General features: G+C 38.6%; 1 protein-coding gene across 1 annotated transcript in view; it reads right to left on the bottom strand.

The window, feature by feature from the left end:
• Nucleotides 1–1,066: 1,066 nt before the first annotated feature.
• UGGT1 (UDP-glucose glycoprotein glucosyltransferase 1) overlaps nucleotides 1,067–16,892 on the bottom strand; it is a 45,610-nt gene continuing 29,784 nt past the window's right edge. Inside the window, exons 27-42 of the mRNA XM_074911817.1 lie at nucleotides 16,178–16,273; nucleotides 15,739–15,841; nucleotides 15,174–15,253; nucleotides 14,526–14,715; nucleotides 11,786–11,944; nucleotides 9,996–10,081; nucleotides 9,573–9,657; nucleotides 8,496–8,584; nucleotides 7,909–8,013; nucleotides 7,248–7,332; nucleotides 5,729–5,911; nucleotides 4,355–4,515; nucleotides 3,760–3,874; nucleotides 2,985–3,101; nucleotides 2,484–2,643; nucleotides 1,067–2,025 (exon numbers count right to left, since the gene is read on the bottom strand). Of these exons, the coding sequence (XP_074767918.1) occupies nucleotides 2,000–2,025; nucleotides 2,484–2,643; nucleotides 2,985–3,101; nucleotides 3,760–3,874; nucleotides 4,355–4,515; nucleotides 5,729–5,911; nucleotides 7,248–7,332; nucleotides 7,909–8,013; nucleotides 8,496–8,584; nucleotides 9,573–9,657; nucleotides 9,996–10,081; nucleotides 11,786–11,944; nucleotides 14,526–14,715; nucleotides 15,174–15,253; nucleotides 15,739–15,841; nucleotides 16,178–16,273 (1,840 nt within the window). The 3' untranslated portion in view covers nucleotides 1,067–1,999. The remainder of the gene's footprint in view (nucleotides 2,026–2,483; nucleotides 2,644–2,984; nucleotides 3,102–3,759; nucleotides 3,875–4,354; nucleotides 4,516–5,728; nucleotides 5,912–7,247; nucleotides 7,333–7,908; nucleotides 8,014–8,495; nucleotides 8,585–9,572; nucleotides 9,658–9,995; nucleotides 10,082–11,785; nucleotides 11,945–14,525; nucleotides 14,716–15,173; nucleotides 15,254–15,738; nucleotides 15,842–16,177; nucleotides 16,274–16,892) is intronic.

The following is a 16,892-nucleotide window of genomic DNA, read 5'->3' as shown; positions in this document are numbered from 1 at the left end:
GTGTGTAATTAATTTGTTGGCTAGCACGTTATTGTTTTTTACACTAGGAAAAAGTCCTTCTAGTGTAAGTCTGCTTATCCTTTACTGGAACAGTTTTGATGGGAAGCGTAAGCCACCTGTCATTTACAGAGCATCAGGGAGACTATTGGAATTTACAAACCCACAACACGGAGTACACCCCAGCCAGCAGCTCATACTGCATAAGTTCATGGGTTTGATATCCAGCCCCCCGTGTTTGCATAGCTTTGCCTTTGGAGAGGGGGAGATTATCAACTGTCCTTTCCAATACCTTTATAGAATTACCCACTTGTGATAACACACCAGAAGTGTATGTGCAGTGTTGCTGATTAATCTACTGACCTTGTCCCAACGCCAGCAATGTGCGTTTAAGGGAACCCAGCTGGTTCTTTTAACATAATTTTTTAAGAGTTTGGGTTAATGACTTGGGCCCTTTCTTGAGCTGGCTGGAGAAAAGCTGCTTTTCTGTTCAGTTGCCCTATTGAACAGTTTAAACACTACAACTGCTGTCTTTCAGCTTCCTCAAAAACATTTATAGGATGTGTAATAAGATATTCTAGAATTATTGTAAGTCAGGATTATCTTTACTGTGAAGCTCTTACAGCAAAGAACATTTGCCTGTATAAAAACATGGGAGGCAGAAATGATCCCAGTTTGGATTTCTAAAGAAGCGATGCAGAGGGAGATATATTTTACTACTAGAAATACTACTTTAGTTCTTACATTTCAACTCTTCAACTTCTCCGTGTTCTAGGGAGCACACAGTAACCCTACAGAACGAGGGAAACGGGGTTTGAGGATTTTTTTTTAATTGGTATGTTTGTAACACAGAACTATGGCAGTATCATCTTTAAAAATTAAGACATGAATATGAATGATAAGACTAGCCCAGGGTAATTAATCCTTGCAGGAAAATGTTTTCTTGTCTGTGCACAGAATGAAAACAAATGCAGGTGAAATATTCAGAAACCCCAAAATCAAGTTAGGACTGTAATGTGTGCAAGCAAAAAGGATGATCAAAGGACTGTGAACTAAAGCTTAAGACCTATGAACTCCAAAGTTTTTATTGATGTGACAACATCTCTGTGAGGAAAAATAAAGTTAATGAAATTTACATGATGATAAACTTCCAAGCTTCCACAGATTTTTCATAAACAAAAAACATTCATGAATCAGTGAACCACAGCAATAGTGAGGCCCTACCAGTTTTGCAGACTGATTTAAACTTTGAGTATGAAGGAAGGAGGGCACTTTGATTCAAGTCAGATGGGCTAGGATGAACTGAGCTGTCAAATTCAACATTCTGCTTACTTTGTAAGCTTAGGGATTTGCATTTAGGTGGGCATTTAAATAGATTGTAGTAGCTTTACATTAAGTCAAACCTTCAGAAGTTGGGCAATAAACAAGGACAGGAAATAGAAAATCTAAGTAATGCTGAATTTGTTACAAAATCAAGGGCATATTGAACAAATCTGAGAAGCATTTCTGACCATTTGAATACCTGCAGATAAAACAGTACCCAAAATTCAAGGCATGATTCTGAGCCTTTTAATGTTACCTGGAAAAATTATCTCCATCAGTGGAGGTTAGGACTTATGTTGTAGACAACAGCTCAGTGGGTCTGCAGTTCCCAGGCTCAAGTTAGATCTGAGGCTAACAGGATCTTCATCAGCGGTGGAGGTAGCAACAGCTGAAGGAACAGGCTGTGGCTTTTCCAGTGGATTTTGAAGTTTTGTTTCTGAAATGCTAAATTCCATCATGGGCTCTTTCATCCCCACCACAGGTGCAAAAAACGAGTAATGCTAATTCCAGCAATCCAGATCCTATTTCATATGCAGAAATTAACCCAAAGGCAAGTAATAAAAATGCATACATCATCCCATTCAATTATTCAGCAGTTTTGCAGACATACCGGAAAAAAACTAGCTTTCAATATAAAAATTGTCTATGAAACAGTCTAACTTGAATTTTTCTCCATGGATCATAATTCCACATGTGCTGCTGGATCTGTAGAAGAGGAGGTAAGAATTAGCACTGCATTTCCAGCTACCTCAATTGGAAAATTGGTTTGAAAATTAGTATATACCCCAAAGACTTGTTCTTTGTGAGGTTACCAGTGACTGAAGATCGATTCATACCCATTGTGTACAGTGGTGCTTTCATTGAGGGTTAAGATAAGGCCAAGCTCATAAAATTCCAGGAACAGTGAGGGTCTTTAACAGGACCGGAACAAGCATGCAACATAGCTCTCTCTCTGTTCTCAAAGTTTCAGAATCAGGTTAAGTTACAGCAGCCTCGCTGAGCAAGGCCTTTCCATCCCATTAAAACACACAGACTATTTCACAGAGCTGCCACGCAAGCCTTTGTATGGTGCAAGCTCACAGTGAACGAGCAGGCACACTTAACACCTGTCCAAACAGGGAGGAAAAAAGTCACATAAGTGGGGAAATAGTCAGAGAGATTACCGTGTGTGTGTTGTCCTGGCATCTTAGCTGGTGTTCCCGTTTCTTTTTCTTTTTGGAAAAGACTATGGAGCAGTTTGATTTCCTGATCATAGTCCTGCCATTCGGGAACAATACGCATCGCTGCTTGCAACTTGGGCTCTTTGGTCATGGGGTTATTACACTGCAAACAAAACATACAAACTGTTCAGAGACTTGAATGTGTAAAAAAGGTTTATTTACTGAACAGAGGTATGCTTCCCCCTGGTGGAATTAATCTGTTGCTGGTGAGCAACACATGCCTGCATTTTAGCTAGAGTACAGTGTACAGTCTCCTTCCAAATTCATAATAATGTCACTGCTCCAGGTAAGAGAAATCTGGAAGCTAAAGGAAAAAATCTGAAGTGCTGAAAACATTTAAGTGACAATATGGGATGAGGTGCCTAGATCTGAGATAGGGAAGTGCCTCTAAAATTGGTCACTATATTTTGTGACATAAGAATGAGGGAGCCATTCTGCACTTACCAGATCAATGGTTTTTGCTCTCTTCTTTGAGGAATCATCACACCATGTTTCACACCACAGCCACTCCTGTGGGAGTGATTTAATTGGCACCTGGTGGATCATGTTGTTAGGCAAATCCTGTTGTGAAGAGTAAGAGTTAGTAACAGTTTCCACAGGGTGCAGGGTGGGAGGAACAGCCCCCTCAACCAGATAGTATTGAGAAGTTCAACATTTGTAAAGAGTATTTTTTCCCAGTGCAAATAAAAAGTGATGAATCAACCTTTCATTCCAATTCAAAGTCCTTTGGAAAAAAACCTGCATACTACAACTGTTAGATCTTATTTTGCTGAAAATTAGTTATTTAGCAAAAAAGTATAAAAGCAGTAATATAAATCCAGTATCAAACCTGTACTGGACTAGTTTGGAAGACTATTCTTCATTGATTAAAACCAGTGTTATTTTTCCATGCACCACAGCCTAAGCCTTATTTCCATGTTATTAAGTCCCTGCACAGTAAAGCACTGGATAGCTCAAGAAACAAGCACCCAGTTGTGTTATGTATTTGTCTTGGAGTACACTGGAAAATTTGATAGTCTTAAGCCATCGAAGGGGAAAGTGTTGTTTCTGCCCACGAGTTACACTTGATGCTATCAATGCCTGCCTCATTTGAAGGCAGGGCGTAACAGGACTGCCACAGGCGTCTGGCTGTGATTGAAGTTTGGCCAGGAAAGGAGAGGTCCCAACCTGTCATCATACCCCCAGAAAAGAAAACGAACCAAACGCAATAAAAACACACCTGATCAAGGTTGGACAGACTGTTAGGGTCCTGACTAAGACCCTGATACTGTCCTCTGAGGCGATCTCCAGCTGCTATCTTTCTGAACTTCTTCAGATCCACAACATACAGAGCACTACATGGAGATGATGCAATTAGTAATGACATTTGACTGATGGGTAACCTACTGCAGCCCCAGCAGAGCCCAAGATATAATATGCTAAACAATCTCTTGGTGGCAGTACATCAAATTATCTAAAACAAGGCAGGAAAGCAGTTCTAACAAGGTCATGGCACGTACGAAAAAAAATTGTCAACAAATCTATCTTAGCTTTGCTGTCATGCAGTCCCTTCTTCCAACATTTGTTATTAAGAAATGAAGGTGTCTGGTTAGTTAACACTTCAGTTCTTCATCTGTAAAAGTTGTAGCATACTGAAAGTAACTTCAGTGTCCCTAGTGCTTCAAATGGACCATAGGCAATGGAACCTTAAAGAGGCAACAGTAAGCAGAAAGTGGTTCACTGCAGCGTTGGATACCTCAGCTAGTTTTCTGCTAATTCTAAGTAGTAGTAAGAGCTCTCCCCCTCTATTTCGACAAAATGAAATTCTTCAGTACCTGATGTGGTATTTTCTTCCAGCTAAATGACTTGCCCAGTATCCCGATTTCCAGAACCTGTAACCATCCATTTCTCTTCGACTGTCACAGAAGGGAGTATATCCGTAAGGAGCACCATCTAGATTGAAATCTCTTAATTCCTTTAGATCTGTGCGCACAATCTGAAGGGAAAGGACATTTTATTTTTATTTGTAGAAGCCTGCCAAAAGTTATTTTGAAATGCTGGTCAGGATTTAATGCAAACTGAGCAAACAGTTAAAGGAAGAATTATCTGTTATACTCTGCAGTCCTTTGCATTATGTATACATACTACAAAAACACAGCACAAAAGGTGCTGTCTCCCCTGCCCTTAGAGCTGGAGCAACTAAAATAGAGCTTAAAATCATCTGATAGGGGTTGGTTTGACAGCTGACATGCCAAATTGCTGCTTAATAAGCAGCAAGAATTCTCACTATACATGAACTCTACTGTGATCCTTTGTATCCTTTCCTTTTGAAAGTTTGGAAACCCTTCAGGGATCAAGGCTTTTTAGTGTCTTTTTGACACAGATGTTGTGGGAGTAATACTACACTAAAAATACCACTGTGGTGGGGAAAAAAACCCAACATTAATATCTCTTTTATAAACGGAGCAAAAACGGTCTAAAATGAGAACAGTGTAGCTGAGAATTTATCTTAGGTGATACTTAGCATAAGATGTAATGGTTTTAACTGACATGGTATCATATGGTACATAAGCCAAAACGCCAAAGGCATTTTAGACTTATGTGTTGATAATCTGTACTTCTCAGTTTCATGTATGTTTTTGAAGGAGTATTTCTGGCAGTTCTCACTTCCCACGTATCCCATACTTTCAAACGGTTCAGGCAGTAAGCACATACAAAGCCTCAGAGACACCGTTTGCTTTGCAGCAGGGCACAGCTTCGCACACAAGGGATTTGCCTCCTCGCTCCTCTGAAAGCCACCCAGATCCGGCCAAGCTAAAAGCAGGGGGGTGGGAGAGCAGGGTGTTTGGTGGCTTAGGAAAAAGCCGTATGTGGTAAGTGATCTGCAGACTGGGAAAACAGACGGAACTGGAAAAATGGAAGGGTGAAACAAGAATCTATTTGGCAATCTAGCTGGAATCACAGTGAGTGAACGAGGAACCAGACAGAAGGAAGAGACGGGCCAACAAAACCAATCTTTGTGGGAACAGGCAGAAAGAACAGCACTCACTGAAGCATGCTATAGTTACAGAATCAACCTGCAGTCATGCCTGCTAAGGGCTCAAACTTGCAACCTTTCCAATAATACAGACATTGTATTCGAGCACATACTATTCTTAAAGAAAAAAAGAAAAAAGGAAAAGAGCAAGTAATTCCAACCTCCGCGTTACCTGATCAGCATCCACAAACAGGATTTTATCAACAGCTAATGGGAAGAGCACATCTAGAAAGAGGATCTTGTAACCCCAGATGATACGCTGTTTCTCTGTTTGCTGATGAAGCCAGCGTGGCCATTTATACTGGACAAGCTCATACTGGAAATTATACTTCTTTGCCATGTACGGGATGAACTCCTGCAGAGGGAGGGGGGGAAATAATAGCTTATGTCAGTTCTTTGTTCCTCTGCAGGAAAAAGAAAAGTGCATTACAAGAGAGAGACTTCAGCCCTATAAGGCGGCACAGAACATTAGAAAATTAAATACCGCAAAGAATAACTACAGTTTCATTGTTACTTCAAACAAAGACATAACCCCAAACTGAACAATCAGTACAAATTGTAAAGCCAACTATCGTAAGACAACTAAATATTTTGGCATTCTTCCCCACACAGTTATTTATGAGCCATTTTATAGTGATCCACAGATCAGTTTAACAGAATGAATTACTTAAACCATAAAATTTCACAGATGGGAGAATTATTATTTAGGGCTGTACAAAGCAGTGTAAATGGGAATAATAAAATCAGATAAAAGAATTGGGAGAAATTTTTTACTAGAACAACTTGGTCCACTGTCAAATCAGTTGACATTCTCATCTGTGAGGCTTCCTCTGACACTGGGAGGGTACAGGTTTAGCCCAGGGTACGGCACAGCCGCTGGGAGGGGAGGGGGGAAGCGGTATTGTTGCACCACCTCAGGAGGTGACTGACAAGAGCAGAGCCACGGCACAGCCCACGGCTGCAGCAATAGGGACACTGCCAATTATCCCTCCTTGAGTTCATGCTGAACAGGCAAGATTCTCTAAGAAATGCTACTTTCTCGTATTCAAAGTTGCAGATTCCTGAAAGTTTTGGCATCCGTTTACCTCTGGGTTCTGTTTTGAATCTTGCAGTTAGTTTTATGACGTATCACGTCTAACTGGTAAGTATTCCCAGGTGTACTCATCCAGGTCCTGCAACACTCCCTACACCACACTGCTCGTGTACTCTGGTCAGTCTGAAACATGGTTTTAACGTCTGCTCTTATGAAGCCCTCTCCACACCTAGTCACAGGCATTGCTTCTATGGTAGTTTTCTTCCTATAATCTTTCAGTCCTTATGTATTAGACGTACGTTTGTAGCCCTGAATTTCATCTTAAAATCTACACCTTTAGCATGTGAGTGATTAAAAAAAAAAAGTTCACCTTCTTTTAGGTATGATTTTCCTAAGATGTGCTTTTTTCCTAAATATATACCTTCAGCATGAGTCCACTATCAACATGTCATTTCTCAAAGATTTCTAGGCAGAACCACCAGCTTATATAAACTTGATACTTTGTCAAAATAAAAGCTATACAGACAAGTAACTAACTGTACATATGTTTACACAATAGTATTATGCACAGGTTGCACGTATGCACAGGTTTCTTCTTTTTTTTTTTTTTTTAAACATTTTTCCCACCATAGAATAAATTCCTAATTAGTTAACAAACCTTGAATGTAGGTGATAAGTAGTTCTTCAGAAACCAAAACTTCAAAGGAGTCTTAGTATGTTTCAGCACAGACAACATCATTATGCTACCAAAAGAAAAAGATAAAGCATTTACAGTAACTGCCACCACCCACTAGATATCAGCTGCATAACAGATTACAGATTGCTGGTTTGTATTATTAGACTAACTGCAATTATGTGTCAGGTAACTGATCTTCATGCATGAAGAATAAGTGGATAGCTTCAGCCTATTGCAAATGGCTTAATTTTATCTACAAAATGACTAAATCCCCAAAAATCTATCTATTTTAACTAGTCTGAGAATATACAACCTGTTGGCTTTCACAGTCCTTTGAGAACAGAAGTTCAGATTCTTTTCCAAAGCAACTATAACTTCTCATAACCAAATACAAATGTATTGTTATTGTAGTGAGAAAATTTAGGAGAGCAACATACCATCTATTAAACTATGTCTGTTTGGAACATATGAATGTTACACAGACAAAAGTTCCTATAATACAGTATGTACAAAATCTAGAGGACTTCCGAGCTGTTGAAAAAGTTTGCATCATTTTTTTATTCTGGCAAATTCTAACCTTTTTCCTTGTGGAAAGAGGTGCACTTTACCATTCGCAACCCCCGATTATAAATTCTGAACTAACCGTAGGAATCTTTCATATAGGTGTCCTGAAGCCACAGAGAATATGTTTAGTACATCATCTTTATCCTGCTTCACATCTTCATTCTTTTGTCCTCCGGTGAATCCCCTGAAAGGACAAATGTGCTTTTATATAAAGGAGAAGATAGTACAGGCCAGCTGTATCGGAAAGAGTGACACAGATTATAAATTGCTACAGGGTTGGTTTAATACAGTACAGCTGTGGGGTTTGGTGTTGTTCCCCCCCCGTGCTGGTCAGGGTATCCTCCACAAGGCACAGAGCTGCAGACACAGACATGGAAGACCCAGTAGCTTATATGTGAACACCTATGCAACCGAAAGATCACTGGCTGAGGTGCAGCTCCTGGAAATCAACAATGTTTTCAGACTCCCAAGTAGCAGTGGGGGTAATGGAGGGTGTGCAGGCACAAAGCAGTAGCCCAGTTCTCTAGAACCAGAGGATCCTATCAAAGATAGGCCTAAATTCAAGCAGTCTTAATAGATAGCTATGGAATATCACAGACCTAACTGTATCATCAAACAGTTTTCCAGTTTCAAGAGACTTGCAGGTTATTACTGAATTAGTTTTACCATTTGAGAGATTCCCAAAATCCAGATTCATTCTCACTGGTACCATCACTTAGTAGATCTTCATTCATCATATCTAGTTTTTTCTGAACCTGTAAAGCATATCATTGCTTTAGTGAGTGGAACCACATACTGGACAAACAGCTATGGAGAGTTATTTCATACTGGCTCTGTTTGTATCCATTTGAATTATGTCCAGTGAGCTGATAGGTAACCTAAGCTGTCTGGAGAAACAGCTCAGCAGCAAACTGACATTTTCAGAACAGACTCCAAAGCAATTTTCAGATACCAAAGGCATGTTAGTCTAAATGGTTAAAATGCTTTGCTAAGAGGTGTTTAGTGACCATTCTTGATGAAGGAGACTGGCAAAGAAAAACCCTCAAAGAAACCAACCACCCCCCAAAAAAAAACCCCAACCCAACATCTCCACCATGTTCTGTTTCTAAGAGGTATTACTGGCCACTGAGACTCCAAAGCAGATAGACAGACAAAGCAGTAAATCAGGAGAACATCCCAGATTTACTCCAGCACAAGTAAATCCTGTGTGAACCGGATGTGTTATAACTATCATGTACCTACTAGTTGTCCTCCTTAAACTTTTTAGCTATGCCATTATCTGATAGGCAACACTAAGAGGCAGTAGATTACTGATTTACCTTTCTTTTTTTTTTAATTTAAAAAAATGTATTCTCACCTACTTTGTATCAAATTGACAGAAAATGTATTGCCAGATGAGTAAAATTAATCTGTAACAGATAAATACTGGCTCAACGAATACACTGAATGTTTATTGCTAGACATACATAGGACATACAAAACTGACTTTTTTTCTGAATTCACAACTGAGTCAGTAAAACGTGACTGTAATTGTTTCTCATGGGCATACAAAAGGGAACAGCAGTTACGTGTCATTCTCGTGTCAAAAAAACCAAAACCCAAGTCTACAGATAATTCTCTCTATTATTGATACTGTGATGTGAACTTTGTGCAAACTGCCTCAGATGCATGCTTGTAGGAAAGGATCATCAGGCTGTTGGTCCAACAGTCTTTTTAAAGAGCAACTCTAGTTTTTAAACTCACCTTCACTTTAATAATTTTGCTCTTGAAGTTGTTGAGAACAACAATAACTTCACTGGCTTCAGGGGGAGAGTCTGTGCCATCATGGCTGAAAATACAGTAAAATACTGACCTTTACTACAAAGCAGAAATATATTCTTTATCTCTTCTACATATTTTTCTACATGATATTAAGCCTTAGCACTGTAAACCAGGTTTGGGACATGCAACAAAGTAACAAATACATGTATTTGAACACACACTCCTGGGTTTTTTACATGAATTAATTCATTTCATCTCACATAACTTATGCTCAGTACAAAATGTAATTTGCTCTTCAGTTCACTACACTTTGGCAAGGGACCTCTTAGATTCACATATTACAATGCTTACCTAGTTCAAAAGTTTCAGAAGAAAAAGATTAAAGTATTTTTTATACTGTCCTACCTGTAGATTCTGTAGATATCCTCAGATCTGCCCTTTCTCAGTCTTAGAGTCCATGCGCCAGGATTGGCTTTTAACTGGAAGTAACCCTTTAAAGCAAAAAGAGTATTTGTCAGTTTCCAGAAAATGCAAATGTAGAAACCCAAGTTTTTAAGTCATGTATTTTGACCCACGGCTTTATACCTGAAAATAGTTGTTTGTAAACCAGCTGATTAACATAACTTAAGGCCTTAAAACCCAGAGAACAGGAGAAAAAACCCAGAAGTTAATTTAAAATCATTGTTTTTCTCATAAGAGACCGGGATATGAAAGGTCTAGCATTATTTGTTAGATGAGAGTGTCTTCGGGGTGTTCTGATGGGAACGGTGCAAGTTTTTTCCTGTAAAAGTGTCCCTTCATGAAGGAGTGAGTGAATTTCAAAACACTGGTTGGTAACTACACAGCAGTGCTTTGTAGCTGTTTTGTTGTTTTGTAGGCAGACCAACAAAAGGTCTGCCTACAAAACAAAATCTAAAAGAATTTTGAAGCTGTACAGACTGGTATTTCATCTACAGCAGGAACCAGTAACAATTTACATGTTACAAACACCTCTTCCACAGAACTTAAAAAATTACAATATGAAATTCAAATATTGTATACAATATTGTCTTGTTGAAGTTTCAGGTCCCAGATCTGAGTATTTTCTTCTGTGATTTAGTTTATTAAACCTACAGAATATTTGTAGTGATGCTTCAGTGTCCCGTCCAGTTTTGTACATGTTCTTGGTCTCTTCATACCCCTTCACAGTACAGACACTGAGCTGTGGAAGAGCATTCTCAGATACAGCACTGTACGCTGTGGTACATACACTTCAGTTTAACTAATTAGAAAAAAAGACACCTCCAAGCCATTAAGCTTTACTCCCTAACAGACACACACACACAATGTGAATGTAAAATAAGGGTCATCTTTCTTTCTGCAATAAGAAATATTACATCATTATAGGATATACTTTTGCTAAAAAAAAAAAAGGTGCAAAGTAATAGAAAATGAAACATTTTTTCCTTTCTTTTCCTTTGATACATTTAAAGATTAAAAAAAAAACCACAAAAGGCAATTTACTCCAGTTTTTCACTAACATTACATATCAAGAAAATATTCCAGTGACTAACTTCCCTTGCCATCATTTCAGTCCATCACCTCCCTCACTGCCCAGCGTAGACACTGAAAACTGATGGATCCCATATGCACCTGCCTTATAAAGATAGTTGCAGGGAACAATCATATGCTTGGATTTCCATCGCTTTTTCTCAACTAAATTAAGTAATTGCTATTCTTTCACACTTCCATTATTTTCTGGAATGTCGACTATGCTTGCTGACTCTCTCCATTTGTTCCATAGATCTCCTGAAGAAACAGGTCCCAAACCAAGACAACCATCCACCTGAGGCTTACAGTACCAGAGTGGATGGTCTAAGGAGTCCCTGTCTAGAACAAACAGAACTGTCTGACCTTCCCTGGAAACAGGTTGCTTCAGAATTTTGGCATCATTTTAAGATATTCCAGAAGACCTTTCTCAACAAGCTGAAGGGAAAGGTGTACATCTTGAAAAAGGTAAGAGACAAGTAAGTAAGTACACTGTGAGGTTTTAGACATCAGCATTAGGAATGATATGGTTCTGATGTATCTGCAAGCAACTGTGGAGTGTAAGTAACACCACATATCCATAACCCACATAGTGGAAAATACTCAATGGTTTATGCAAGTGATTGTACTGGCCAGTTATTTGTTGCTAATTTGAATCGAATGCTTACCAAGTTGGCCATAACAATGGTATCAACAATGACAGGACTGGTTGAAGTTCCCAATGTAAATTGGAGTCCTCGTGGTGGCTGTCCAGTAGTAATATCATAGCAGTGTCCTTCCAGAAGCAGATACTCCAATTCATATTCTGCAGCTACAACATTATCCACCTGTAAAGAGAAGACACTGCTGAATTCAGCACTAGCTCTACAGTGCAGATTTTTAGTGATTCAGCTACCCTCTAAAATAGCTATAGTAATTAAATAACACTTTTACCAGAGTAATTTTATTAAACAATTACCTAGAAAGTCTCAAAGAGCTCAGCTCCTTTGAGTGACAAACTTCACACGCATATTGTTAATAGTGTCCCTGACAAAAAAAATTTGATTCTGAAGTGGTTAAGATGCTAGGATAAGAAAAGGGAAGGACTCTTGCTCTATCTTACAATTACTGGGTTTTTTAATATTTACTGGGGAATGTAGTCAAGTAAGTTATCAGTCTGGCATCTCATAAAAAGTATGATGGGCTCCAAAACTTTGAATCTAAATCTGTTTAAAGCTAATCTCATCTAATATTTATCATCCAAAAAAACCATTTTGTTTTGCGCTGCATTACTCTTACAGTGTGCTAGGGTACTGTCAGAAATACCAATTCCTTTTTTCTACACTGAACAAAACTGAAAATAAAAATAAAGACAAACCCAAAGTACCTACCAGGCTAAGCTAAATACAGTTGTAGCCTGAGGACACTACATAAGCAAAATATTAGTCTAATCTCATAAAGCATCTTCTCTTATCACACATCCAAAATGACAGTTTAATTGCTATAGCAGCAACAGACTGCATATTAGGAGTTGGAAATGGTGCACTAGCAAAAGTAAGGCTACTACTCATTTGGAGGCTCAGGATGGTACTTTGAATGACCGAAGCATTTAATCCCCTCTCTCTCAGGCTGTCAAGTAATCTAAGGAGGATTTGGGAATTGGAGGCTTGAAATACAGAGTAGTATCAGTCATTTATGGCTTTACAGTGAGGTTGAAAGACGAAAAGCAAAAAAACCTAAACCCAAACAAACAAACAAAAACAAATCACACAACAACAAACACCCAATTTCCTAGATTTCTGAATTACTAGTATAGGATTAGCAATATCAGACTCTACCACTATACTGCATCGTATTCCCAAACAATATCAGAGAGATGAAAAACTAAGAGGAGACTAATAATATAATGTTCATTGAGAAAGTAACGCACATTTGTAATGAGCACAAGGCTGTGCAGACTGTTGCGTTTCAAGAGTCCTGTTTGTAAAGGGTTTGACAATCTCATCACACACGCAGAGGAGGGGGTTCTGTACTGCAGGAGCCACCCGTGCAGCTTGGGCTGCAGTGGCCTGTCTCGGCAGACAAGGCCCAGGCCTGGCTGGTTTTGGAGCCTGAACTTCCCCCTCACCTCTAGAGGTGCTTCCTCCAGGCCAGGGTTGAGGCATATCAGTGGGGAAGTTTGTCCTGCTACTGCTCATGCCAAACCCATTCTGCAGATTAACAATGGACTTCAGCCTCCAGAGCTGTCCATCTGACATCTTTTGCATATGCTGAATTATACATATAAAATTACTGGCTTTAATATATATCTGCAGTTCTTCAATGCCAACCAAATAATGGCTTATTTCAAGGGAAAAGACTGACTGCCTCATTTAACGTTTATTATTTAACATTGCACCCTGAAGTCCAAAATTTTCTACTTCGCATCAGATATGGATTTTCTAACTTCTAATGTATGTTTTTAGTGCCCATAATAACATGTTAGTGCAATGCATTTTGTAACCACTTACTAGCCCACTATTTCTAGATCTTCTGAAAACTCTTACAGTTAACTGCTAATAGCAAGAGGATAATAATTAGCACTGAGCTATCCATACCATTGAAGATGAAGGAGAATCATCAACTTGCACACTCAGCTATTCCTCTTTTGTTTTTAATGTCCTTTATCTGCTAAACTCTAGCCCCTTGGATTTTTCATTCCTCCTTATTTTATCCCTGTGTACGTGGGGGAGCACTACCCAGATCAATATTCTAACAGTCTAATTCAAGGCCTGTTCTAGCAGCAGTCAGCTCCTGAAACTACTGCAACTGAGCATATTTCTGCCGTTTTATTTATACTGCATATCCTTTTGTGGGCCACACGAGTGTTTGCCAGTAACAAACGCTGTGAAAATGAACAGGTAGCTATAACCAGCTTGGTGGCTTCTTGAAGCAAGGGAAAGTAAGTAGAATTTACTTACTGCAACAGGACGCAGATCTTACTTCAAAATTTCTAAAAAGAGTTTTAAAAAATAACAATCTTATTTTTAGTTGTGACATTAGCTGTAGGGAGCTCTAATCTGAAAGAATTTTTCAACTAGTAAATTTAAGAAGTTTTCTAATGACGAACAAAGAGTTTCTCTGTTTCTAGCTCAGGACACTCTGAAATGTTATATATATAAATGCACTCAAAGCACCTGTAGGATCTGCTTGAAGCCTACAGTATTTTCAACCTGTGGTTCAGGCACACATGAGTAATTGAGAACAGCAATTTCAATGTCAGTGATCTTAGGTTTACCTGCATCCCTCCTAGAAAACATTTAGGGGTCTGCAAATAAAAAAGGTGTTAATATCCACAGTTATTCTACATTTCTTTCCCATTACAAAAATAAGCCCTGGAAAAACACTACCATTTAAATGCAGTAATAGGAACACATTGATTTCTCTTACCTCCTCTAAGTAAATATTGTCAAGGTCATATGGGGTTCTGACAGATTCTACCATCCAGCTCTCGGGAGTATTTAGGTTCAAAGTGAAGAGTGGAGACTGAGGCATATCCAAAAACTTGGCAATTGGTCCTGGAGCAAAGTTGTTATCTGCTGTGAAAGAAATCTCTGGCTCCAAAACATAGCGATAAAAGCTGAAATTTCAGAAAGAGAGTGTTAGGATGTATTTCTGCCAAACTTGCCAAATACTTCTTTCTCATTGAACTTGCTGACAGCATCAGCTTTCACAGACCTCAAATGTCTCCAAAGCTTTGTCCAAAGCAACACAGGTTATGTTAACCTTAGAAGAGGTCAGAATTTTCATCTTGAAGGACCAAGCAGAATGTGCAAGACTCAACCATTAAAAGCAGTAAGTTATTTAATTTTATATATATAAAAAATAAATAAAAAGCACCCAACTTGTAAACCAGCAGAATTACCTCATGCTATCCAAACTCCCAGATTATCTGTGGAAAATCATGCTATATTATATAAATGAGCTCAAAGTAGTTATTGAGAGTTCCTATAGGACATCTGACAGTATTTCTGGGCTTGCACATTCCAACAGGTTTTTCTTTCTCTCTCTTTTTAACCCTGGCACGGTAGTGCTTACCTTTTCAGTGGCATGTCAGAAAGTTTTGACTGGCAGTTCATAAACACTCTGAGGTTCATATTTATCAACTGGTTCAAAACCTAAAGTAATGAGAAAAAGACATCTCTTAAAATGGTAACTAAAAAAGCTGACCACTGGTTTTATAGACAGGACCTCAAGGAGGCATGTTACCTGCTCATTCTCAATCCTCCCTTCTCATTATTTGTTTTACCACACCCATCTTTTAATTAGTGGTTTTAAGAACAGCTACCCATTCCCTCACATCACAGGCATCCTTTTGGGGATGCAGAGACCTCCCTCCTCAAGAACAGAATCACTGCAAACTAACCAGTTAAAATGGTGACACTAAAAGCTATCTAGATGATATCTAAGCATGATCTTAGTGTGCAGTATAGTGCAATTAGTTCTTCCACTAATGGATGTATTGTGTAACTCAGACACACTGTTAGAAGGCCATTGGTCACCACCCAGTCAAGTCAAGGAGGAAGACGAGCATTCCGAAATTACAGAACCGAGACAACTTTTTAAAATTGCCATAAAACACATTACAACATTGTATACGTACCAAAAGTAATGGAGCAAGTCTCTGTGCATCTCTGGTCACAGGATCAACAATAGCCACAACGTCAAAGTACGTCTCCCCCTCTTTTGGTCTCAGTTTAACTGCACTAAACAGAAGAAAAAACAATTTTAAAGTATCAAACATATGGATAAACATAGGAAAAAACCTATCCATCTCATTCTGAAGGCAGACTACTTCCTAATGCTATATGCTTTATAACATTAGATAGAGAAAAAATACACACATACATATACATGTGTAGAGACAGGCAGACAGATAAAATTAATTTATGCAATCTCACTGTGCCCTGAAAACTGCTGGGGACTTTCTTATTGCTATTTGGATATTATTTTTTAAAAAAAGTTAAATGCAACATAAAATAATGGGAATGTTAAAATACAAGGGAAAGTATATGGCTCAGCAAATGACAGCAATCCTATACCTGTATCGTTCTTCAAAAAAATGATATTCAATCCTTGCCTCTCCTTTTGGCTGAGCAGAGAGAAGAGCATCCACTTTCATTACCAAGTCACTTGCACTGAAAAAAGAAAGGAAAAAAAAAAAAAAAGGTTTACAGACACTCAAAAAATGCAGGTACTTACCACATTTCTGCCAGTTAGCAGCAAAAGAGAAGACAGACTGAATTCAGATACACAAACTAACGCTTTTACTACCTCTCTACATAAGCTCTGAAAAATTAAACATATTTAAGGGTTCATCTGCCATTAATTTAATCAGGTTGCAGCCTTATTACTGAGGGTGCCAGAGGATTTAACTCTATAACAAATACAGAGCAGCTGATTTTAGGGGTCAGCCATGCTACAGGCACTGCATTCCTGAACTTCACTAACCTCTCTTAGACCTGTAAGCCATTCAGATCAAACCCTTGTTTCACAGCAGTCTTCCCATTTTACACTGCAGCTCTTAAGAACTAGGAAGCAATCCTGTATGTGGAGAAACTTTGAGAGAGAGGGGTCCTATCATTAAAAGAGAATTACTTGTGGCAACTTCTTCCTTTTTATTGTTCCCATAAATTTTCAGTCTAATATTTTAAGAATATATTTAAACTTGAAAATGTAAAACCTCTTGAAAGCTCAATGAAAATTGATTTGTACATCATAGCTTTGCCAAGAAGCAATACTGTAACTTAAAGGTCT

The sequence above is a fragment of the Athene noctua genome, chromosome 8 (assembly GCF_965140245.1).
Source record: "Athene noctua chromosome 8, bAthNoc1.hap1.1, whole genome shotgun sequence".
NCBI lineage: Eukaryota > Metazoa > Chordata > Aves > Strigiformes > Strigidae > Athene > Athene noctua.
The sequence above is the reverse complement of the archived record's forward strand: the minus strand, read 5'-3'. Positions and strand labels throughout refer to the sequence as shown.